We start from the raw sequence: 23,906 nt of genomic DNA on the forward strand, positions 1-23,906 counted from the left end.
TATGCTCAAAACAAAATGCCGACAACTTAAATGTTTTTCGCAGAAATCCAGCAACACAACCAATGTAGAGCAACTTCATAGATTCTGTAGAGTCCATTCTTCATTTAAATAAATCATTTCAATCAAAGAGATTAAGTTTTGATCTAAAACTTGCCAAGAAATCTGCAGAATCATGCTTACAGCTTGCTTTTCAGCTGGTTTTGATGTGCTACACTACTGCAGCTACCATCTTTAATTTCAAGGATTACGTAATGCCACGGAAAATAATATTTTGACGCTCGAAAAGGGCGTAAAAAGAGCTTTCTTTTGGCGTATCACATTGCTATGTTTCGGCCGAGATTGAAGAAATAAGTCCTTAGCAACGGGATTTTTTCTGTTGCTAGGGCGATTTTTCAAGCACCCAACAGGATAAAAATGCTCACTGCGGCCTGAATGATAAAGATATAGATCTGAAATTTTCAGGAGATGTTCAGAAAGACCTAAGGATCTCAAAACACCCAAAAACCAGAATTCGACAATTTTTTCGATGATTTTTTATTTTTGGGTAGACTACCACCTTAAGTTTCTGACCTATAGCGAATGTTTCTCCTCTTGCTTCTACGGTAGTATGATTGTAATATTTTCAAATTTTATTGTATAACGATAAAGACAAGGGTAATTTGAAAATAGCTCTCAACCCTTCGAAGATCTTCCTATCTTTTACTAGGCGAAGTATCTTTTGTGGGGGAGGACTCATCAATACTTAACATTTATCTAATAGTCAAGCCAATAGCATTTTCTAACCCTAAAAAGTAACCTAGGGCTAATTAAAGCACAGATTGAATTTTGGCCCCATGACAATGACGTCATCAATGATTGTGACACTTTCACTTTCTTAAGTCAATCGGATAAAGATTTTAAATATTATCAAAAATTTTAAAGATACACGAAATGTTTAGTCTTCTCAAGAAATATGACACAGCATTTTTACTTTTTTCTTAATGTTTCGACTTACAGTTAGTAGCAAAATGTTTAAAAACAATATTTTTGCTGTCCGATATTGCTCCATTTTTAATTTTTGTATCTCTTCATCATCAAAATAAGCCAAGTCCATGTTTACAGAGAACTGATCTTCAGTTATCATTTTTTATCCTTCTTTATACCAAGTGAGAACTTAGATATTAAATGGGTGATAAACAAAAACAAAACAAAAGTTTAAAAATCACTTACCTAGAAATTAAGCTTTGTAATTGATCCTATTGTTTTCAACTTCGGTGAAAAATCCTTCGAAGTCAATATCATTCTCTGTAAAAAGCTTACTTTTTAAATATGACCGTTTAAAAAATCAAAAATATTTTTCGCGCTTAATTTTGCTACCGTGCAGTAAAAAGTAGACTAATATCATGGTTATCAAAACATTAAAACAACAGCCGGGGGAGGGGGAACTCAAGGTAAATGACCTACCATACGTGCGGCCCTTAGGGTATGATTTCCAAGCTTCCCAAAGTGCACTGTAAGGGTCGAAATCAGCAAAGATGAGAAAAATTACACTCCAAGGCTGTAAAATTTCGATTTCCTTATTTCGCCTGAAAATGGTCGAAAATCTTCAATAAAATGCACCGTAAGGGTCGTTTTCGCTCAAATTTTGAAAAGATTTCTCTGTACTGTAAGGGTCCGAATTCAAAGGCCAAATTTTTGGCCGCACCTATGGTCGTTTTTGAATTGAGTGCCACCCACCCCCAACCTGATTTGGAAGAAACTTTCTAATATTTTAGTTAATTAATTTTGCCAACAATCGGTCTGTCATCAATTATCAATTTCATTCTACACGAACAATTCGCCAAAAGAAATTACCAAGCTCTTCTTCTTGGATATCTATTACAAATGAAACTGATGTCAAAACTTAATTTTTTCTAAAGAAAGTACAGTACATACAAATCCAGAATTTCGTCCCCGTTTGACGTAATATGCACCCCGAGATAAAGAACATGCACGTTTTTTTATAAGAGCAAACTATATTAGAACATAAGGCTTCAATGACCAAAACTTTGAGAACATTTTAAGGCTCTGTAAACTCTAAAACACCCAAATCCCAAATTGCTCAATAACACTCACAAAAAATGATGAAAACGAGGCTCAAACAATTAAGAACATTAGTAAGACTTTTTTAAATTTGTTCGAAATTTTTTGTTCTTTTAAAAAAACGTGTAAGCCCACCATGCAAAAATACAAATTGTGTCTTTCTTTTCGGGGTAAACCAGTCGACCAATATCAAGAATAGACAATATAAGCCTTTCAGAGGCTCTTGGTAACTTAGTCTGTCTTAAGCCTCCCTAAAATTAAAATTAAATTAATGAATTCAAAATTTGAACAATTTCATAATTTGTAACAGCAGTTTTTTTTTCAGAAAAAGAAAGTTTAACAACGGCTGCGAAATAGAAAAATGAAAAATGATTGATGGTTTTCAATATTTCAAATGAACTTAGCATAGTTGTACTGAGAAAATTAAAAAAGAAAAAGCTAAAAATCATAAAAACATATGTCGGAGAAGTTCCTCATGGAATAGAAAACGGAAAGGGGTAGAGATAGATATGTCATGCAAAAAGCCGTAAATTTAATTAGTTTGTTCGTTTCTCTCTTTTCGAAATTTCAAATAAAAACCACAGGGAATCATGCATCAGACCTCGAAAAACAACTGAATTGCTAAATTAAAACCATGATTATGAGACGGGTATATTAAATTCTTAAATTTTTTACCTAAAAAAGAAAAGAATAACTTCATAAAATGAAGTAGGTTTTTGCTCATCCTCTACAGTATGTGGCCCCCAAAACGGCGATCAAATTTGAAATTTCTCTCAAATCTAGAGGAAAAGAGATTTTACAAAAATATTTGCTGTATGAAAACCTTTAACATCTCTACTTTATTTCCTGGAAGTTCCTTTTCAAAATTTTCAATTTCAACAATATTTTTCAATCGCTTAAAGATATGTAGCTTTTTTCTAATGGCCCCCAAAATTTTAGCGATTTCTCGAGATATCTTTAAAATATGAATACAAAATTTTGACCATAGTTTTGAAATATGATTTAGAGGGTTTTGGGCATAAATTTATTTGATAAAATTTTTACAGTATACCCCTGGTTGTCAAAATGCAGGTTTGGGGCCCCCAAAACGGAGATGTAGTTAAAATCAAATTATTAAGCCCAGTGGTAATAGGGGGAAAAACTATGAACATATTTGCGTTTTCCCTTAAATTTACGACCCGATGGATGTAAAATTTATGATTTTTATGAAATATTTCAAGATTTTCGATATTGCAAAGTCCAAACTGAAAATTTAGAAATTTTCAAAATGACAATTTTGATTTAACAACGTCTTAATCAAGTTTTCGAAAACAAATCTCTTTTGAAAATAGTTCCATTCATGTATGGAATAAGCTGTGAAAATTTTAGAAAAAAAGCTTAACTGAAACTGAAAATATTAAGCTTTAAAGATATTTTTCTCCTATATTTTGCAAAAAAATGACTGAATTTGCCATTTTTGCTGATTCAGCGAAAAATTTTATATATAATGTTAATTTTTTGTTATAAACTATTAACTCAAGGTGATAGGAATAGAATTCCAAGATTTTTTCTTTTTCTCATATTTAGAATTTTCGCTTTTGTCAATGCTGATTCTAGGGCTCCAAAATACTGGTTGACCTTCAAGATGCTATATCTTTTACCCAGCCTCTAAAGTCACAAATGTATTTGCATTTTCTGAACGGCATTAGGTGTAGAAAGTTTCCTATACCCCGTTTTCATAACTTATTTTCAATATCCAAGGAGCTAGAGTGAGTTATATGCAATTTTTATCTAATTTTGGTGTTAAAATATTTCCTTTAGACGCAAATATGTTATTTTGAATCAGTCTCAAACCAGCAAAAACATGCTCATTTTTAAGTATAACCATCATTCTTTCAAAATAAAAAATAATCGTTTAATTCTGATAAATCTACAAGTCAGAATCTTCATTTTAATGAAAACCTCCGTTTTGGGGGCCGTCTCCGTTTTGGGGGCCATATACTGTAGCGAAAAAAGTTTTTTTATAGGAAGTATAAAAGTTATCTTTAAAGTTCTATTTCATTGATCTAAAGGTATCAAAAATAGCAAAAAATAATTTTTCCTTTTTTCTTCACCCGCATTCCGGAAACACTACATTTTTTTATTTCCGCCTAAGTGTTCCTGTTTCATATCAGACACATATTTCATATCAGGACAGTTCCTCTTTCTGACCAATCTTGCTCCACATCCGTGTCAATCTAATGTGAAAAAGCTTGTGAATTAAAATTGATGAGTAAGCAAACGATGTCACAATCTCTCCCTCAGATTTCAGAAATGGTTTAGAAAATGCTAGATCTTTTAGGTTCTTTTAAGTCAAGTCAAGTATACATTAGGAATTATTATAAGAACATCGCAGTCCGGAAATGTGACAAAAAATTTAGAACAACGAAGCCCTTTAAAATAATTTACTGGTTCTTATATACAAGCGTGAAGATGACAGTAGATAGAAAAATGAGAAGAGATATCAAATCAAAATACAACAAGAAGCCGAAGCGGCGTGAAGGCCCAGCTGACGTGGCAATAACCAAATGTCGTTTGTAACGGGTACCTTGAGAGAATCAATGTTTGCGGAATCGTATTTTTGCAATTTTAGGGTTTAAAGGAAACATCGAGTCTTAGAATCCTAATGCACATTTTCGGCAGAGATTGAAATACGGAACATTGAACATTCAAAAAGTTAAAAAAGTGAAAAATGAAAAGAAAGAAACCAGCTGCGCTGGACAGCCTAGACTAATGTTAATTTTTCTTTCAGAAAAAAGACTATAATTTGTTTACCTTTTTTCCTGCAGCTTCCCAACATCCAAGCTCTCAAACATCACAAGCCGAATGATATTACTTTCGATTTCCCGTAGAAATTATGCGATGAAAAATCCGGGGGTTGAAGAATGAAGACTTTTTATTTCCGAACAAGTTATCTTTGCTTATAACGAAATATTACTTTTCAATATATTTGCTAAATATAATGTTTGATTACAAAAATACTTTACACTGTATTTAAAGTTTGAAAAAGTCGATTCTACTATTCTACTTAGCTATTTGTTTTCATGTCTAACCCCCGTCTCAAAAGAAGTCCCAGAATCCCGAGATTTTTGCAGTCGGGCGTTCAAAACAAAGGCGTTTTTATTTTTCCGCCCACTTACGAATTTTTCTTTATAATAGGCATTTAAAATATCAAATTTAAAAATAATAGTATAAAACCTTATTTTCTACCGTATAGTATTTCTTCTAAAACGAAAAAGCAAAATACACTAGAAAAATAAAGAATTTACGAGTGTTATCAAGCCACCCAAAATGAACTTTCATTCGTCCGCGTCATCGAATTGTTGTATACGTCACGATCTATTGTCAACCATTGTCCAATCCCGTAAGCGATTGAAGTGCCGTCAGTAATAATCTGATAAGAGAACAATAACATTATGACATCACACAAATATATTACGCTGGGAAAGTCCGCGAGGACAACATGCGGTCTTAACATTTTTCTCTCGCAAGTTTGGGGGGAAAACGAAAGTACTCTATATTTTACGTATGGGGAAGTGTAAGAAAGATTTACAAAATAGAAAAGTTTCGTTTTGGGGTAAAGAATCAGTATTGGGCTCTTCCAGAAAAAAAACCATTCATGGGGGGTGGAGGATATATTGTCCAGGGGTATTGAAAAAACCCTGAAAAACTGCCATGTCCATGGGGTAAATCTGCGGTGTCCAGGGGTAAATATTTGTGTCCAGGGGGTCAACTTGATGCTTGTCCAGGGGTAAAACACGTGTCCAGGGGGTGAAAAATCGAAATGTCCAGGGGTAGATCACAGAAAAAATAATATATCCTCCACCCCCCATGAACGAATTTATGAATGTGAATTTAAGCGAGTTTCTATTTTGCAATTTTTCTACAGAGCCAAATAAAGATTTTTTCTATTGTTCTTGCTCGATTGCCTCTAACGATAAGTTCCGTAGTTATGAGGTTATCGAGAGAAAATGTGATGAATTTGCGCGGAAACGAAATTTAACATTAGTCTAGGCTGCTGGAAGGTCAGGGGAAGGTCAGCAATGATAAATAATACGCAATATATGTATATAATAGATTTACTTTATGTTTTTGTTACTAGTATGAAAGAAAAAATCGGTTTAAATAAATTCACAAACTTCAAATGTCAAATGTTGACCGTCAAAGTTCAGAAATATCGATTTAACCCGTAGCATCATGAAAAACATTCCAAACTTATTCAAATTTACACATGAGCTGTATTTTAGTATCCTTTAATGAATTACAACATAAGTTTACTTGAAAAAATTCTCTGTCAGGTTTGAAAAATCCAGCCACCGACCGTTTAGAGCGATAGATCCAAAATTGTCCATTTTCACGGGTTGCACCATGAAAAACATTCCAAACTTATTCAAATTTACACATGAGCTGTATTTTAGTATCCTTTAATGAGTTACAGCATAAGTTTACTTGAAAAAATTCTCTGTCAGGTTTGAAAAATCCAACCACCGACCGTTTAGAGCGATAGATCCAAAATTGTCCGTTTTCACGGGTTGCATCATGAAAAACATTCCAAACTTATTCAAATTTACACATGAGCTGCATTTTATTATCATTTAATGAATTACAACATAAGTTTACTTGAAAAAATTCTCTTTCAGGTTTGAAAAATCCAGCCACCGACCGTTTAGAGCGATGATCCAAAATTGTCCATTTTCACGGGTTGCACCATGAAAAACATTCCAAACTTATTCAAATTTACACATGAGCTGTATTTTAGTATCCTTTAATGAGTTACAGCATAAGTTTACTTGAAAAAATTCTCTGTCAGGTTTGAAAAATCCAACCACCGACCGTTTATTTAGTTTATTTAGAGTAATAAATCCAAAATTGACCATTTTCACGGGTAGCATCATGAAAAACATTCCAAACTTATTCAAATTTACACTTTAGCTGCATTTTAGTATCCTTTAATGAGTTACAGCATAAATTTACTTGAAAAATTCTCTGTCAGGTTTAAAAAATCCAGCCACCGACCGTTTAGAGCGATAAAATCCAAACTGACCATCTTCACGGGTAGCATCATGAAAAACATTCCAAACTTATTCAAATTTACACATGAGCTGCATTTTATTATCATTTAATGAATTACAACATAAGTTTACTTGAAAAAAGTCTCTGTCAAGTTTGAAATATAAAACTCCAACATCCAAATGCTCCCACTTGCTCCCTGACCTAAAAAATACTTTGCCATAAAGAGAATGAAATTTGACTTTAGGCGGCAATCACAAATATCTTCATTTCGCGTCCTCGTTGGGTCTAAAAAGTGAGTCGGTCGGTCGGTCGGTCGTAAAAATTTTCGGGTTTCCATTTTTCCATCCATTTTTCGAGTGCATTCTTGGAGGAACTGCCAGCCAGCCAGCAGCCAAAACAACCGCATGTAATGGGTGGTTTAAAATTATGACCTTTGAACACTGTGACCTTCGACCCCAAAATGGTGCATGTAATGATAAACAAAGTCAAAATGCTGCGAATGCGCTAAAAATCGCTCGCAAAAAATCAGCAATAAAATTTTTGAACTAAGGAAAGGTCATTGACAGAAAAAGTCCGACAAATTTACCGACTCACCGACTCAATTCTACTCAATTTTTGAGAGTCGGTCGGGCAACGCGAAACGAAGATATTTGTGATTGCCGCCTTACTACCAATTCAATCCAATATAAGAGTAGGTCAAACATCGTGCGGGTAGGCGAGGCAAAAATTCTAAATCGGCCGCTGGTTTAGCCTGGACTACTGGACTTGTTAATCTATTGCGCGCACAGGCTCCGACAAAGCCAAAATCTTTTCGTTCAGTTGCTTTTTAAAGGCCCACTTGCGCTGCGCGGCTGGGCCAATTAATTTTAGCCAAATAGACAGATTAGTTTTTGATTGTTCTAAAAAAGCGATGCATTGTGGAATTGTTTCGAGTGTAGTATTACAATAGAATTCCCTCGAGGAATTCCGAAAAGATTTCTATTGTAATACACTCGAAACAATCCCACAATGCATCACTTTTTTAGTAAAATCAAAAACTCCGATAAGGTCTATTCTCTAACCATTATAAAAAATCACTATTCGTTCTACTCAAACTTACAAGGTGCGCAAAGAGGTTTGATTGAACGATAGTTAAACAGAAGAGAAGCAATATGAAACTTTTTCTCATAGTGCTTGCTGCAGTTCTTTCCACGATAGAAGGTTTGTAGATATGTTGTTGCTGTTTTAACTTTTTTCTAAACATTTAATTAGTCAACATTCTAGCGGCAGAAATTTTCATGATTATCATAGTTTTTCAAAAAGACGAAATTTTCATGATTATGATGATTTTTTGTAAGTGGTTTTGAGCGATAGTATATAGATGGGTAAAGATGCTGGAGAAGAAGCGTGATTAGAGCGGGAAACAGCAAGCAACTCCCAAACAGCAAGCAACAGCCCGACCTTGCAAAAATCAAAATGGAATCATCTAGTAACGTTGAAGGTAAGAGACTTTAATTAATGGATGCTGAAATATTCCATCAAATATCTTAACTGCAAGGTCATATAATTAAACTGACTCATCCTGCCTGCCATAGCATAGGGCTATTCCAAAAAAACCAGGTACCTATTGACCAACTTTTTCCACTATAAAATTTTGATTAACAAATACACCGTTTAGGAGTCTCGCCATTTCACGGTACTCCATTGCAGAGGCCCGGTAAAAATGGTAGGTAAAAATGCGCACTTTAGTACTGTGAAAGGTTAGAGGAATGTAAACATTGTGAATTTTTGTCTCTCCTTTAAAGAGAATGATTTAGATATTTGAACATGATATCAATGATAATTTTATAAGTCTCTTCTGAAAATTTCACAAAAATTCATCAAGAGGAAAAGAAGTTATGATTAAAAGGAGTTCTTTACCTACCGTTTTTCTGCTATGTTTCCTTATGAGAACCAAATGTTTACCTACCGTTTTTTTACGGAGGAGAGTGAATTTTCCGTGATCGCTAAAATCAAAACAATGGAAAATTGGATTGACGCGTGCGCAGTCGACACTCCTAAACGGTGTATTATCCCCTGGAAATTAGGGGGTAGACCCCTCTGGAAAGTGAGGGCTGTTAGGGTTAGGGTTAGGGTTAGGGTAATCGAAGCAATCAAACAGTAAATCCTGGGTAATATTCGATTGCGATTCGATTGCGTTCGACAATCGAATTGCAATTATTCGATTGCGTTCAATTGCGTTCGATCGGCGTTCGATTCGTTCGATTCGTTCGATTCGTTCTATTCGTTCGATTTAGGCTAAAGTAAAACAATTACGCACATGTAAATGTGTCATTGTTTGAGGTCTGGGAAAATTTCCGGGAGATAGCCTACCGGCAGTGCGCGGGATCTAAGTGGGTTCCGCCTCCCCCGTAGATCTTTTTCTTGGGAAGTTGATCTTCAAATTAGTTTTCAAGGTTGGCTTGGCTCAAATTCTTTTATCTATGGCATAAATTTTAGGCAATTTCTCAAAGTTTTTGAAAATGTTAATTTCATTAAAAAGCGCCAGGTTATTTTTTTTGCTTGAGAGTCAAGTAAACGATATAGCGCTTTCGCTAACTGTCTGGGACCTCCCTGAAAAAGTTCGTCAATACCCCTGTATGGTTTAAAAATGGAATAGCCCATTTAGCCTGTTATTGAAAACTGAAATCCATCATCTATTATCATCATCAGCCAACCACTCGAACAATGGACTCATGGAACTGATGGAAACTCCATCGGACGATGCCTAAAGTTCCAGTAAAAGAAATTAATCAAACTAATCAAACAATTATATACAATTTTTGAAGCAATAGCAGTTCGATTAGTTTGGTCAGTAAAAGTTTGATTAGTTTGATGATATTAAATGTTTATTGAACTGATTGTTGTACCGTAACCCATTTATGAAACTTGATCAAAAACTCACTTTAATCGTTTAATGGATTGGTTTAATTATAATTGGTTCTATCTAGTCACAGGGGGGGGGTCTGTAGTAAAATATCAGACATATATGAGTAGTAAAAGGATTTTTACGAATTTTTACATACCACCACCTAGATGGGGCCCCGTCTACTCACGATTTTTTCTGAACTCGATAGTAGACGGGTAGTTTTGGACAAAAATTTCTACAACTTTTTGTAGAAACGCTTCTGATTGGCCGATTATGTCTATTGTTCTCCCGAAAAATTTATGCAACAAAATTCTGATTGGCCAGTTTTCAAACGGTTTTTTTCTGGTGGCAAATTCAAAATCTCCAATTCTACCATACTAATTTTTGTCTCATGTGAGCTTTGTGAAATGGAGTAAAAATTAGTATGGGTCCAGACTAACCACCACCCAAATTCTTGGAAGAGGTATTTTACTACCCTGGTAGTAAAATTTTTTGGGACAATTTGACATAGAGACCACCTATTTTTTGGTTGCTTTTCGGACAGCTTTTACAAAAAAGCTTTAAAAAATTGTTATTTCTGCGGCACATTTTTCACCTAGTGCGAAAATTAATGTTTTGCCCTTAGAATTAGTCTTTTTCATATTGAAAAAAACATTTGAGAATTTTTTGTTTGCAGTAAACAATTTTCCAACATAATTTTTTTTCAAATTATAAAATTTTTCAGATTTTTTCAGAAAAGTTATCCCAAAAATTAAAAAGAATACAAAAAATAGCTAAAATTTGCTAATTTTATCAGTTTTTACTACTCAGGTAGTAAAGGTTTTTCAAAAATGTATAAATAGATACCACCTATTTTGGTATTTTACTACCCTTGGTAGTAAAAAATTTTTTCCATTTTTTGTCACACCACCACGGTAGTAAACGTCATTATGTCTGAGATTTTACTACCGACCCCCCCTGCCAGTCAACCAATGATTATCAATTGATGGTCAATCTGTCAATTAATAAGTAATTGATCATATTAGCAATCTATGATCAAACATAATCAGGATCTTGAGGGGGGGTTGAATCAGTCAGGACTTCCTTTCACTTTATCGATATTACATGGCAGTGTGCGCTATAATATTTTGGTTTCGCTTTCGATTTTAAAAGGATGTTGACAAAATATGCACAGCCCTGACAAAATATGCACAACATTGATTTTGACAACATGTAAATATTTCTTTTCATCTTGAGATTTTGAAATAAGAGCAGAAGAGAGTCAAATTTAATGTTTGTTTCCCATCTGGATTATATTAGCTTAGAATATATTATAATACGGTAATTTTCATTTTCAATGAAAAATATTTCGGGAATTTTAGGCGAAAATAAAATGTTTTTGAAAAAAGTTGTTTCTTCGTTTTTGGTAACCATTTTTACTCTGTAAAAACAAGCAAAAAGTAGTCAATATTTCTTGTTCTCGGAAAGTGAACCTGAGAAATACTGATTTGAAATTTTCGGTTCGTCTGAGTCACACACATATATCACATATATCATTTATCGTCGTAGAAAAGGAAAGCCTTAACTGCCTTTTTCAAAATTTTGACTTTTTAACAGAAGCAGATTCTGCAAAAAGTTTGGAAGAAAAAAAGCCGTATCTCCAAAAAAAAGCTGTATAATTTTCCTAACAGTTTCTAGAGCAAATTCTAGTAAAATCCAAGAAGAAAAGATTGAAAATTTTTTAATGAAATTAGCCATAACTTCATTGGCTGATTTTTTCTTTGCCTAGAACAGGTTACAGTGGATTGCATATGTCAGAATTTCTTAGAACTCCAAAAAAAGTAGAGATATATATATAATATATACAATATACAAGAAAATTTTATCATGGATTTTTGCCCTGGTGGCTAGGTCAGAAGACAACATGAGAGCGACTGTATTCACTTCATACAAGAAAATTTTATTTTACAGAGATGACGATGAACGTGAATGTACTGACATTCGTACTGACAATATACTGACTGAATTGACATAAACAAAACACACCAGAAACGACTGACTGACGTTAACTAGTATTTTTTTAAAGTAAGTCATTCTTATTAAACATGATTCACAATTATTATTTTAGAGTTATTCTAACAAATTGCTACTGAGGTTGACTTATTTTCCTAGGTGCTGTAAAAAATCAAGCAAAGAGCTTGAAACGAAAAGCCTTGAAAAAGCAAGACTTAAAGCATGAAAAAAAAATGAAGGTATAATGTAAATTTAAAATTCAATTGTTATTATTATTATTCATATTCATACAGGTTAGTCTGCGTCAGTCAATATACATTCTAAATATGAATTCATAGAAATTATACGTTGTGTTATCCCATCATTAATAACCTACTGTTTTTAAATTTTAATAAGCCTTTTTATTTTATCATCAGAAATGCAGTCAGGATAGCTGCAAAGCACTAAATGAAGTGGCTAGCAAGTACTGCTCCACTTGTGGAGAGCCAATTTCAAAAAAAGGGAAGACACTGGAGAAATGGGTGACCGGGGGTGAAGTCGACCCTACCATGCAAAAAAAAATCATTTATGGAAGAGTAGGTTTTCTTTGAAAAATTTGTACATTTTTTGGTTCTTTTTTGTTACTTTTAAAAATTAAAGTTCAATTTTAAATGAAACTGTCTCATCCGTACATGTATACTTAATAGAATTTTTTTCCAATTTATAGCTTCTCAATCTGCATGATAAAGAGAAGTACAATGCAATTTGTATTTTGATTCATAAGCCGGAGAAATATATCACAATGGAGAGCTATTGTACGCCTGGTTTTGCTGAGGAATTCTTCCACACAGAATCAACTGTTAAGGGGAAAAAAAACATGGGGGAAATGATAAAGAGTGTTGTAAAGACAGCTTTCAAAGGCTAGTTGATCTTTTGTTTTTTACTACTTTATTACATTGAAAAAATCTTGATTGTTTTGAGTCTGACTGATACTCTACTTATAATGATTATCATTTCTAGACTTACTTTTGAGCAATCGTAGTGATCTGATTTAAAATTACTTTTCTTTTGAAAAATATCAAGGCACTTGTTAAAGCCCCAATTTGTTGACAAGAAATAAATAACAGGAAACATTAAATTCTAGAATAGTATCATGAAAACGTTGTAATATTCTGAAATATAAAATACTCAGGATACCTTGAAGAACAAGAACAAGAACAAGAACAACAAAGTACGCCGGCTGCTGGTTCAACAGACATTGTTGTTCCTTCTACCTCAACAGACGACTTCAGTCCTCCTGGTTCAACAGACATTGTTGTTCCTTCTACCTCAACAGAAGACTTCAGTCCTCCTGGTTCAACAGACATTGTTGTTCCTTCTACCTCAACAGAAGACTTCAGTCCTCCTGGTTCAACAGACATTGTTGTTCCTTCTACCTCAACAGAAGACTTCAGTCCTCCTGGTTCAACAGACATTGTTGTTCCTTCTACCTCAACAGAAGACTTCAGTCCTCCTGGTTCAACAGACATTGTTGTTCCTTCTGGTTCTTCTACCTTGACAGACGACTTCAGTCCTCCTGGTTCAACAGACATTGTTGTTCCTTCTGGTTCTTCTACCTTGACAGACATCTTTGCTCCTGGTTTATCTAGCTCGACAAACGTATTTGTTCCTCCTGGTTCTTCTAGCTCAACAAACGTCTTTGGTCCTCCTGGTAGCAGGCACAAAAGAAAAGAACTTTGTATTGCCACAGGTGTTTATGGTATGCCTTGTGAATTATTTCTATTTGTTCAAATAAATCATAAAATGACTTTTGGTTAATAATTTGAATAGTTTGAAGAGGTGTGTAAAATTAGAAAGTTTATATAATGGATTTTAGAGATCAAACAAACAACAAATTCCTTAATACTTTAATTTTACATGGCTAAACTTATCATTTTAAAATCATCTTTAGAGATCGAGAAGAAAGAGCTCCAACCCCATGACGTTGTTTCGGTCTACGGCAACCCTGAAGACCAGGATGGCATCCAAAAGTTTTGGCTCTTTAGGGTTTTATCAACGACCCCGAGAAAGATCCAGGGACATTACCTAATTAAAGAAAACTGCCCTGAATTCAGAAGAGAATATATGCTTGGCACGACCTGGGAGAAAATCCCTTTTAAATCTGTCATAAAAGGAAACAAACAAGCACGGCTATACATAATTAAGATGGAGCAAGATGACCAAAATAATTTCTTCCTCCAAGCAGCAACGCACGATTTTTTATTTAGGAGTTGCCCTCTCTAGAATTTTCATTCAAGCTGACAGTAAAATTAGAGAATTAAACAGAAAATTTACAGCTATTACAGGGGGTTCATGCAGTTGTATGAGACCATGACACTTACTACTGTGGTGGTCTAAATTTTCACAATTTAAATAGCAGTTACTACAGATACGTAGTAACTGCAAATATATTGTAGTGTTGTAGTAACTGCCAAAAAATTTTTGATATATAATTTATTAATTATTAATTTCAAATTATCATTGAATTTTTTTTGGAATTTTCTTCAATTTTCAGACAAGATTTTAAAATTTTCATACCCCTTGTCCACTCAATCAATTTTTCTACAAGAACTGATTGAATGAAACTTTGATATGGAAAAAAAGTACCAAATGGGTCAGAATTTCAAAAATTACTAAAATTTTGAACCATTAGTTCTGTAATTTTGGGTAAAAAAGCTAGCAAAGGGTGGTGTATGCAAAATTTTAACTGAAAAGCAGTTACTACAGATCGTAGTAACTGCAAAGGGGTGGTGGTATGAAATTGTTGGCTTCAAAAAGACACTTACACATTTATATAAGGAACAAGTTCATAAGGAACTCAAGGCTGAAAAAGGTCCAAAAAGTAAGGAATTGTTAAGGAACTGCTCAGGCCGAGGATAAGAAAACAATTTTTAATGAACAGTAAGATTTTTCACTTGAACTAGCAATTATCTTGTGTTCTCCAAGTCTTTCGTTGAAATAGTCGATGTTACCACCAATTTTCATAGTTTCCTTTGAACTATTAGCTTTGTAAATAAGGAACTCGATAAGGAACTTTGAGGCTGAAATTATTTATAAAAATAAGGAACTCAGAGGCTCAGATCAAAGTTAAGGTTATTACTAATCATGTCTTGTAGTACTGCATGACCCTCTTGGCTATTATCACGTTTCAAGCAAATTTGTTTTCAAATATGAGTAGAAAATGTCTTCTGTGTAATGTATAATTTTTTCTGTAATTTTTCAAAGGGATACATATCCGGAACGACTATTGCATGTGAAATAACCTATAAATTCAGTCCTGTTCAGTCCTTCCGTAGAAGTTTTAAAAGGGCACAGAAGGGCATGACTAAGATCCAGATTATGTTATTACGTTTATTTTTATTTAGGTTATGTATTTAGGAGCAACTTAAATTAGATATGAAAAACGGTCTAATAGAATATTATTTTATGGTATTTTTCCTGTCACTTCGAATTAACCACAGATGAGTATTGGGTTGATCAGAAACAAAGAATAATTGCATAATTTTTTGAATATCTTATGTAATTGCTAGGAGGTGGTAAAATAACTTTATAGTAGAGGGTAGTGCCTTTCTTGTGAACCTAAGGGTGTTATCACTCTTGGCAAGCAAATTGTGGGGGACGGTCTAATAGCAAATTGTAGTCAACATTTTTGAAAAATATCATAAACAGGGTGGGCTTTATATAAGGTTTTATATAAAATTTATTAATCAGTGGACGGAAATAAGACGTAGTTTGAAGAGTGGTTTTTATTTTTGAAAGATGAATAAAATCTATCTCAATTTGCACATTGAGTTGTTTATCAATAAGTCTGTTACTAATGTTTTGCTGTGTTTCCAAGTGACTTCCGCAAACTCTATCTTGAAATTGATTTATAATCTCATTCTTTATTGCCAATAGGGAAGGGATACTTTTAGCCAGGGAATGGTATTTTCAGTCAAATTTGTAAACGTGGAGGGATGTTAATAAATAGAAATAGATACATATTGAAATTGAAATTTTATTTCAAATAGTATAAGCATTTCGGCTACGCCATAGTCAGTACAAACATCGAATGGTAAAATCACAAATTTCTATCTAAAATGTTGAAAAAATCTAAGTTTAAAGTCTAATTATCTACAAATAAAAATTTCATTTATAAAAGCGCCATACAAACGAATCGATAAAAACGTAAATGCTAATAAAATTATTCTTTAGGGTATATTCAAGTAATGCCATTTCTGAAAAGATTGAATTGTTTTATCTCTAGCTGATTGTTAAGTGAAGGTCCCATGATAGCTATAAATGAAGCTTCTAGAAATTTCCTTTTTTGTCGAATACTGGAGCTTTTAAAATACATCTCCAATGAAAATGATGGGTGTATTTTTCTTTCAGATGATTAGCAGGCTCAGAGTTATGCTTGACGTTTTCGGATACATATTGCATGAATGTTGAAATGGGCTCTTCCAGAAAAAAACTCATAGGAAGATAGATTGTCAAGGGGTATTGAAAAAACCCTGAAAAACTGCCATGTCCATGGTGTGAATTTGTAATGTCCAGGGGCAAACTTTTGTGTCCAGGGAGTCAATTTGATGCATGTTGAGGGGTAAAACACGTGTCCAGAGGGTGAAAAATAGAAATGTCCAGGGGTACATCACTGAAAAAATAATAAATCCTCCATCCCCCCATGAACGGTTAACACTTTAACTTCAACTAGATCCTATATGAAATATGAAACTATACGAATTCTCTTCTCCTTAGGTAACTATCGAAAAAGACAAGGCAGCCAAGGTGCAAATTGGAAAAAAAAAGTTAGTTTTTATATTATCTGCGACTTTATAAGAAATGATTAGGAGAAAATTGATTCAGATTAATCACTCTCATCTTAAAAACATCAAGTATAATAGAAAACAAATCCCGAAAAAAGTGCATCTTTGAGAAACTCAAAATTTAAGTTACCAAAAAGAATAACACATTGATGTAAAATATAGTCTTATCGTGATAATTTCAATGATGATATATACCCATCGCTACTCTTTCTTGTGTATTTCTTTTCTACATTGCGTTGTGAGACGGTGATCCCTGGTTTTTCATTCCAGGTTACTTACATTGAGAACGAAATTGAACGAAAAAGAAGAAGCGAAGATTTGTTCAGCCAGATAATATCAAAGGTTTTGTTGTACATTATAGTCATTTTTTCAATAAGCACTTATCTTCTACATTTTTATATGAAACATTTGCCAGCCATGACCATTAGACGGTACGGCGTCGTTAGATACCCGGTAATTAAGATTATGCTATAGATTTCATAATATTAAAATTGTTTTGAAATTTAGATGGAATACTGGTTCACGCTATGTAAAGCTCCGGCTTCCATCCTGGCTTTCTTTGACAATGATCTTCACTATTACGGTTAGATTTACTTCCTGATTCAACATAATTTACATAATTCGATTACTTCGATTCAATTACCTTTGCTCCCCAATTTTACGTTCTCTTTGCAAGAAGCACTTGTCTAAGTCAAATCGATCCGAGCCTCGTAGCAGCCTCGTATTTTTGGACGAGTTATAAATTTTATCACTTCATTCTTATTTATCAGGTACTTCCAACAAAATGAAAGACTTCTGTGATGATCCAATTGTCAAGAAACGATTCGCTTTTCACATGCGTCACGAAGTCGAAGATGTTGACAATGATAAAGTCAAGCAATACCCTAAAGGTTATTTTTACTTTGCTGTTCAAAATTTGAATGATCTCAAAATTTCAAAAAATGTTTTCAAATAAATCGTTTTTCCTCTACTAAACGTCATCGTCTCATGAGGCTATACTTTCAATATCAGCCCTTATTTGAAAATAAAGATTGGAAAATAGAGGACGATATGCAATCGTCCAATCTGACAGTACTTAGCTAGTTTAAACTTATAATCATGAAGATATTTTTTATTTTTTTAAAAGATAAAAACATCATTAGAGCGCTTACAAAAGAGCCTAAATTGTCTTGAGATTTGATAGAAGATGGTAATTTGTTCCAGGTTGAAACAGCTCTAAAATTGAATGTGTTTACTCCAAAGGCACTGTTGTATTTTTTATAGAAAGGGAGACAAGGTGTGACCAGAACGAAGATTATACTTTGATTGTAATGTGACAAATATACAATACATACAAATATACAAAAATAATAAATTCAATGATAAATTTGTACACATTAGGCACATTGGTCAATCTCTATGGTTGGAAGAAAAAAGGTTCAAAGGAGAAACAGAAAATTGTTAGATCCTTAGTCAAACCTGGTAAGTTTAAAGGCTTAGGCTACCTGTGATTTGCTTTCTTTTATTTAACCTTTGCTTTTCTTATTGATACATACCTGAAAGAAAGAAATTTTAGCTCACCAGTCATTCCGTCAGCTTCAATGCAATTTTTCGAAATTAATTTCGGAGCGTAAGGAAACTTTTTTTTTCGAGTTTCTTGTTTGAGTGCTTTTGCCAAAATTCACCTCTCGAACTCTTGAAACTCTCTAATTGGTCAATCGTTTAAATTTTGCGTTTTTCCTTTTTCCATCACTTAAATTATATTTTTTTACAGTTGAGTCAAAAGGTTGCATTAACTGGAAAACTTGTCCGTTGTTATCTTGGTGGCCCAGCGATGTTCCGTTCAAAAACCCAACTGGAACTCCCAAGATGACAGTTGTTGAGTGTGACAAAGTGATCACCAGTTTTGTTTACGGAGAACTTGTTCACTTGCCCGAAGATTTGATTTTGGAATCGGAAGAGGTGAACTGGATTTTACTTGAGTGAGGTTTGACAGAGTGAATTATCATTCGTCGATGCAGTTTTGTATTGGCCTCCGGGGCTAAAACTAATATTATGATTTCAATTCCATTTTTAGCGTTACTCTAACGTCCATTGTCGTTATCTTTTGGGAAATATTTCGAGAATGGGAACTTCAGACATCGTCTCTCTTCTGAATAAATTACAAAACGTCCTACCAGAGCATCTGTATGACATGCACTCAAATGATATCAACCTTTGGTAAGATTCTCAAGATTTCTATTTCGAATGCACTGTTTTTTCTCTAGACGGCTGACTTTGACTTTTTCTGTGAAAACACAGATGAATGTGACATTGGAGTTAAACTAATGTGTTAGTATATTTTTGTGTTTCATTCCTTTCACTTTGCTGGCGAAGTTATCAAAATATATCAAAAATTTGCTGCAGTTACCACTACTAATTTTACTTTTACGTTTTCTGTCATGTTTTTATTCAGGACACGGAATTCAAAGGAAGTAATTGGGTTCGAGCCTGTCAATGTTTCAAGAGACGGTGACAGTTTCTACCGAACCATTTCAATGCTTTATTATGGTGAAGAAAATTCATTTGATTTAATAAAACTTGGAATTATCGCTTTCGGAATTGTCAACGCAGAGCAATTATCTTCGATTGTAAGTCTTTTCAGGGGCCTAGTCTTATTACATAATTTGAGATTTTATGAACATAAATACACAGTTACTTACTCTCGGGTACCTTATAAACGGGGGTGTGGAATAAGTGGGGTGGGTGTAAACAATCTCAAAATTAAATAAGCAGGGGGTGATGTCCTGGGTGGAAAGGTTTTGAAAAGGAGGCTAATCCAGATGAATAAGGGCAATATAAAGAGGAACTTTCAAAATATTTTCCCAAAAATTAATAAACGAGGGGGTTGGAATAAGAATGTCCTGAGTGGAAAATTTTCGAAAAATTAATTAGCGGGAGGACGCTTATTAGTCACCCGAGAGTACACAATACAACTTACAACGGATATTTATTTCCTTGAAAACATTTGAATACAATACAAAATAACTATATAAAATAAATTTTCTTATTACTATTGAATGAATCCCTTAACTGCAACGTAGTGCAGTTCACTATAGTTCTCAACCTGTGGTATCTTTTAATTTAGCTGAATATTTGTTCACAAGATTTGAGAGATTCGTTGTTTAATAAAGCGGCTTCGTCCGACGGAGATCAAGGTATACATTATAAATTTAATCTGCCGATATATTATGATACTTAATCTAAACCTAATTTAGGAAATATAAACTTAGGAAATTTAGGCTGAAGGAAAAAAGTAATCCTGATATAATAAATTTTTGTGATTTGCGTGTACAGTTTAAGTTTAATGGGACAAAACTTAGGTAAATCAAGCAAACCTTTGAGAAATCAGCCAAACTCTTTTACTTTCCGGGGTACTACATCCCTTTTTAATATTTGTCGCTTGTGTTGCGATAGTATATCATAATTTCTCTCTTTAGGTTCTTTTGAATACTACAGCGCCTCTGGTTTTACTCAGCGCCCAATAGATCTGAGAGCTCACGAAAAGTGGAAAGAAAATACCTCGGAAACTTTCATTTTTAAAAGCCCTGATCAATCGAAGAAAGCTCTTTCTATTTTGAAATCAGGTGAATTTTATAATTAATACTTACAATCATATTTTAGAAGCGGAATCCATCCCATTGTTTTTGTAGCAGGATTATTGTCATGTTGAAAGATTTGAAAGTCATTAGCATAGCTAAATGCACCCTCTCAGGAAGTCCTCGATTAAAATAGATTTTACAGTTATTTTACGTATCGTTAAACCAGCAGATGATATTTGCAATTTCAAAACCAGGGAAAGGACTGGTGACCTCCCCAACCTTAGGGTAGACATCTACAGGAAAATGGAGCTTTAGGGTCGCCCTCGACTGCGGTCGCAAAATTTACTAAAAACAAAGTGTAATTACTTTCACATTATTTTGCAGGTGTTTACCAGGCATCGAAGGTTGCGAAATATTATACACCACTCCAACCAAGAAGAGTATGCCCGGTGACTTGTGCTGCCATGGACTTTTGTGTTGCTCCAACAGAAGAGTCATTGAACTTCAAGTGTCAACTATGTGGGTTCTTTTTCCACAAAATGTGCGTGTTCCCCTCTGACCATCGGAATGAATCATGTGGCTGCCACCGGATTCCAATAATGAATGACAAAAATAGGTAACATCTATTAGCATGGTCATGGAGGCCGTAAACTTTTTTGTTTTGACGATTTAATTTATGACCTTGTCTACCTACATTCTTTGCATACAAAATTTGGGATACAACACATTGGGAATTTTCAAGCTCTATTTAGATTTAAAATTATAGATTTAGCTGGCCTTGTTGCCACTCAATCTAGGTAGTAATTTTTAGACATTGGTTATGACCTTTTTAACTTTTTTTTTTGGACTTATCAGTTATCAAAAGTAAAATTTATGGCTTAGAATATTTTTCTTTTTTCACAGTTTATCCTGGATTCCGACGGATCTTCCGAAATGGTTTGAAAAATATTTACATCAAATCAAGAACAATATAGTTGTATGTACAAATTTAAGTTGATAATCCAAGGCGACAGATAGCTTGCCTTTCATGGTTTTTTATCGAAACAGTGTTAATTCTTTTCTTTTTGAGTTTTTATTTTGTGCTTATAGCACTTTTTTGGAATTTGATATAAGCATTGCTGGCTCAGAATTGGAGATGAATGTTTTGCGAAATACGTCGCTTGACAAAAAATTGCGATGCACTAATATACCATTATCCCTTATTCAGGTTCGTTCGGCAGGAACAGAATCGCCATCGTTTGGTGCAGTTCATTATATTAAAGACAGTGAAAAGGTAAGGAATTATTACTTTAAAAGACATTCCCCGATCTCAGTCTTGCCGTAGCCAAAAGTAGGTTGGTCTTTTTCTTGTCTGTCTAATTACAAAAACTAAACACTCTCGTTCAGCAATAGTTTTGAAGACGGATTTAATGAGAAAATTCCAATGTTTCTTTTAGGTTGATGCATTGATGGTGCAGCTTAATCATGCTTTTCCTGGTTTTTGTGACGAAGTTATTCGCAAAAAAATCTTACCTGAGGTTAGCTTTTCTTCTTTCCCTCCCAGCGATGAACCTTTAAACGAATCAATTTTCGTGGTAACTAATTTTCGCTGACATATCTTTCGCGTTTTTGCGTGTCTACCGCAAAAATTAGGTCGGTAAAATACAATTTTTATTTTCAAATCAACATACAACCCCTACAAAGAAAGAATATAGGTGAAAAATGGGTGTAAACCGCGACTATTTTTTCCACGAAAAGTGATAATACACAAATTTTCTATTAGCAGATTCATGTAAAAAAGATATGTTTATGTGTGCAATTTTCAGCCAATCAGAGCTTTACATGACGTTTTTGGTGACTTTTTTACCAGTATCTGCTAATATGAAATTCGTGTATTCTATACCGTGAAAATTGGTTTCGTGAAAATTAGTCAACTCATTGTATCCTTTTGTGTTGATTTATATGTCTTTTGATTATGGAAACTGTCTACTGGGATGTTTGGGATTGATGTCTACCGTATGATTACGATTTCCTTAGCACTAGTTTCGTTTGAACTTCTTATACACTTCATAATTATGATAATATCTTCATTTCAGGCCATTATCTACGTATCGTCGCGAAAAGAAAGCTGTTCAAGGCTGTGTATCAGGCGCCTACTTAAATATAACGTCACGTAGCAATATGTATATTCAATTATTGTAGATTTATGCAATGTACATTTGGTCAAAATAAAATATATTCACATTAATGTATTCACAATAACTACTCTTATTTAAGCAGTTTTAAGGCTTTTCTCTGCAAGCTATCTTTTTCCATCAACATCATCACCAAAAACGCTTTACGTCCACTTCGCGTTTCCTGTGTAAATAAAATACAGGGGTGCTCCTGTAAGAAAAACTATATTCCAGTAGCCAAAACTTTCTCACCATCCGGCTCAAATTTCAGGGAAAATTTATTTACTGCTCCAAAATAAGTAGCCGCTTATCCCCAATTTTTTTCCACTAGCAGATAAATGAACCAAGCTTGAAAATATAGAAAAAGTCAACTATTCGATTACTTTAATGGGACTTTTCGCGGATCACACTATTTACGGTGCTTTTTACAGTCAAACTATGCATTAATAATTTCGCGCCCAAATATGCGAAATGTTTTCCCATATAGATATTCAGACTGCATCCCGTCTTGCCTCTTCACATTCTACAAGCGGCTTCTGATGTCGTTTTTATACACTCAGCTAAACCACAATGTCTTAATTTCTGGTAACCCCCCCCCCCCCTATCAAGTGAAGCCCCGAACGGTAAATCTCCTACTTGCAGGATTCGAAGCCAGTTATTTTCTACCTAAGTTACCTAAGTTCTCGTGGTTTTTACACAAATGTCAGATTGAAAGTAAAATTTACCACCAGATCTCGGAAAATGCACCATTAAAAAAAACAACAAAGAAACCACTAGATTCAATTAGTCTTAAAAATGCAGCACAGATTTTAAGGTATTATTCTCTTGCCTGCAGAAGGTTGAAGATTCGCTTCAAGTCCTTCGGGCTTTACTTTATTGCCCACTTAACTCTCGAAATTCAGCAGAAAAGTAAATTCCTATCCCCTTAGAGCTTCGAATAACGTGAAGTCAAATCAAATGAACAACAGCATTCAGGTTGTAAGAGCATTTTCTGGAAGGGATCAATTCTTAACATGAACTTTGAGCTGAGACAAAAACTTAAAGTAGTGTTGTTTATTTTGAACTGTTCAAGAAACAACCTCTAAAATTAGGTTCGTTTAATTGTTGGGATTAATCAATATTGGGATTGGAAAGAAAATTTATCTAGAATTAAGGGGGTATTCTTTAGGGTTCTTATTGAGATTGTCGATATGCCCAAGGTTTATCTAAAGAGCGTTGAATTATGCTAGAGTCACTTGACATAAAACTTGAAATAAACTTCGTCTTTGAAATCTAGAATATTTAGGTATATCAACATAATTGAATTACGAGAGTTGCTTGACATGAGAATCTCACCCAAATAAACTCCGATCTTGAAAGATTGAATTGATTGGTAGTCTAGAGGATTATCCGCAGGGTT

The 23,906-nt window shown here is 34.0% G+C and overlaps 2 protein-coding genes across 7 annotated transcripts in view; both read left to right on the forward strand.

Moving 5' to 3' along the window:
• The first annotated feature begins 8,171 nt into the window (after positions 1 to 8,171).
• LOC136820783 (dermonecrotic toxin LiSicTox-betaID1-like) overlaps positions 8,172 to 23,906 on the forward strand; it is a 40,375-nt gene continuing 24,640 nt past the window's right edge. For both annotated transcript variants that reach the window (XM_067077118.1, XM_067077047.1), the window contains exon 1: positions 8,172 to 8,292. In XM_067077118.1, the coding sequence (XP_066933219.1) occupies positions 8,244 to 8,292 (49 nt within the window). In that variant the 5' untranslated portion in view covers positions 8,172 to 8,243. The remainder of the gene's footprint in view (positions 8,293 to 23,906) is intronic.
• Positions 8,347 to 22,585, forward strand: LOC136820447 (uncharacterized). Of its 5 annotated transcripts, XM_067076863.1 has the most exons (18): positions 8,347 to 8,572; positions 11,132 to 11,191; positions 11,930 to 12,043; positions 16,727 to 16,776; positions 17,065 to 17,136; positions 17,302 to 17,377; positions 17,565 to 17,684; positions 18,175 to 18,255; positions 18,548 to 18,735; positions 18,851 to 18,993; positions 19,229 to 19,403; positions 19,901 to 19,970; positions 20,253 to 20,399; positions 20,739 to 20,970; positions 21,258 to 21,330; positions 21,562 to 21,627; positions 21,791 to 21,871; positions 22,430 to 22,585. In XM_067076863.1, exons 6-18 carry the CDS (start codon positions 17,302 to 17,304, stop codon positions 22,508 to 22,510), a joined length of 1,533 nt encoding a protein of 510 aa, XP_066932964.1. In that variant the 5' UTR covers positions 8,347 to 8,572; positions 11,132 to 11,191; positions 11,930 to 12,043; positions 16,727 to 16,776; positions 17,065 to 17,136; the 3' UTR covers positions 22,511 to 22,585. The 5 variants fall into 5 exon arrangements, with proteins under 5 accessions (XP_066932964.1, XP_066932900.1, XP_066932835.1 ...); XM_067076799.1 differs by lacking the exon at positions 11,132 to 11,191; XM_067076734.1 differs by lacking the exons at positions 11,132 to 11,191; positions 11,930 to 12,043.

The sequence above is a fragment of the Clytia hemisphaerica genome, unplaced genomic scaffold (genome assembly GCF_902728285.1).
Source record: "Clytia hemisphaerica strain Z4C2 unplaced genomic scaffold, Clytia hemisphaerica genome assembly, whole genome shotgun sequence".
Classification (NCBI taxonomy): domain Eukaryota; kingdom Metazoa; phylum Cnidaria; class Hydrozoa; order Leptothecata; family Clytiidae; genus Clytia; species Clytia hemisphaerica.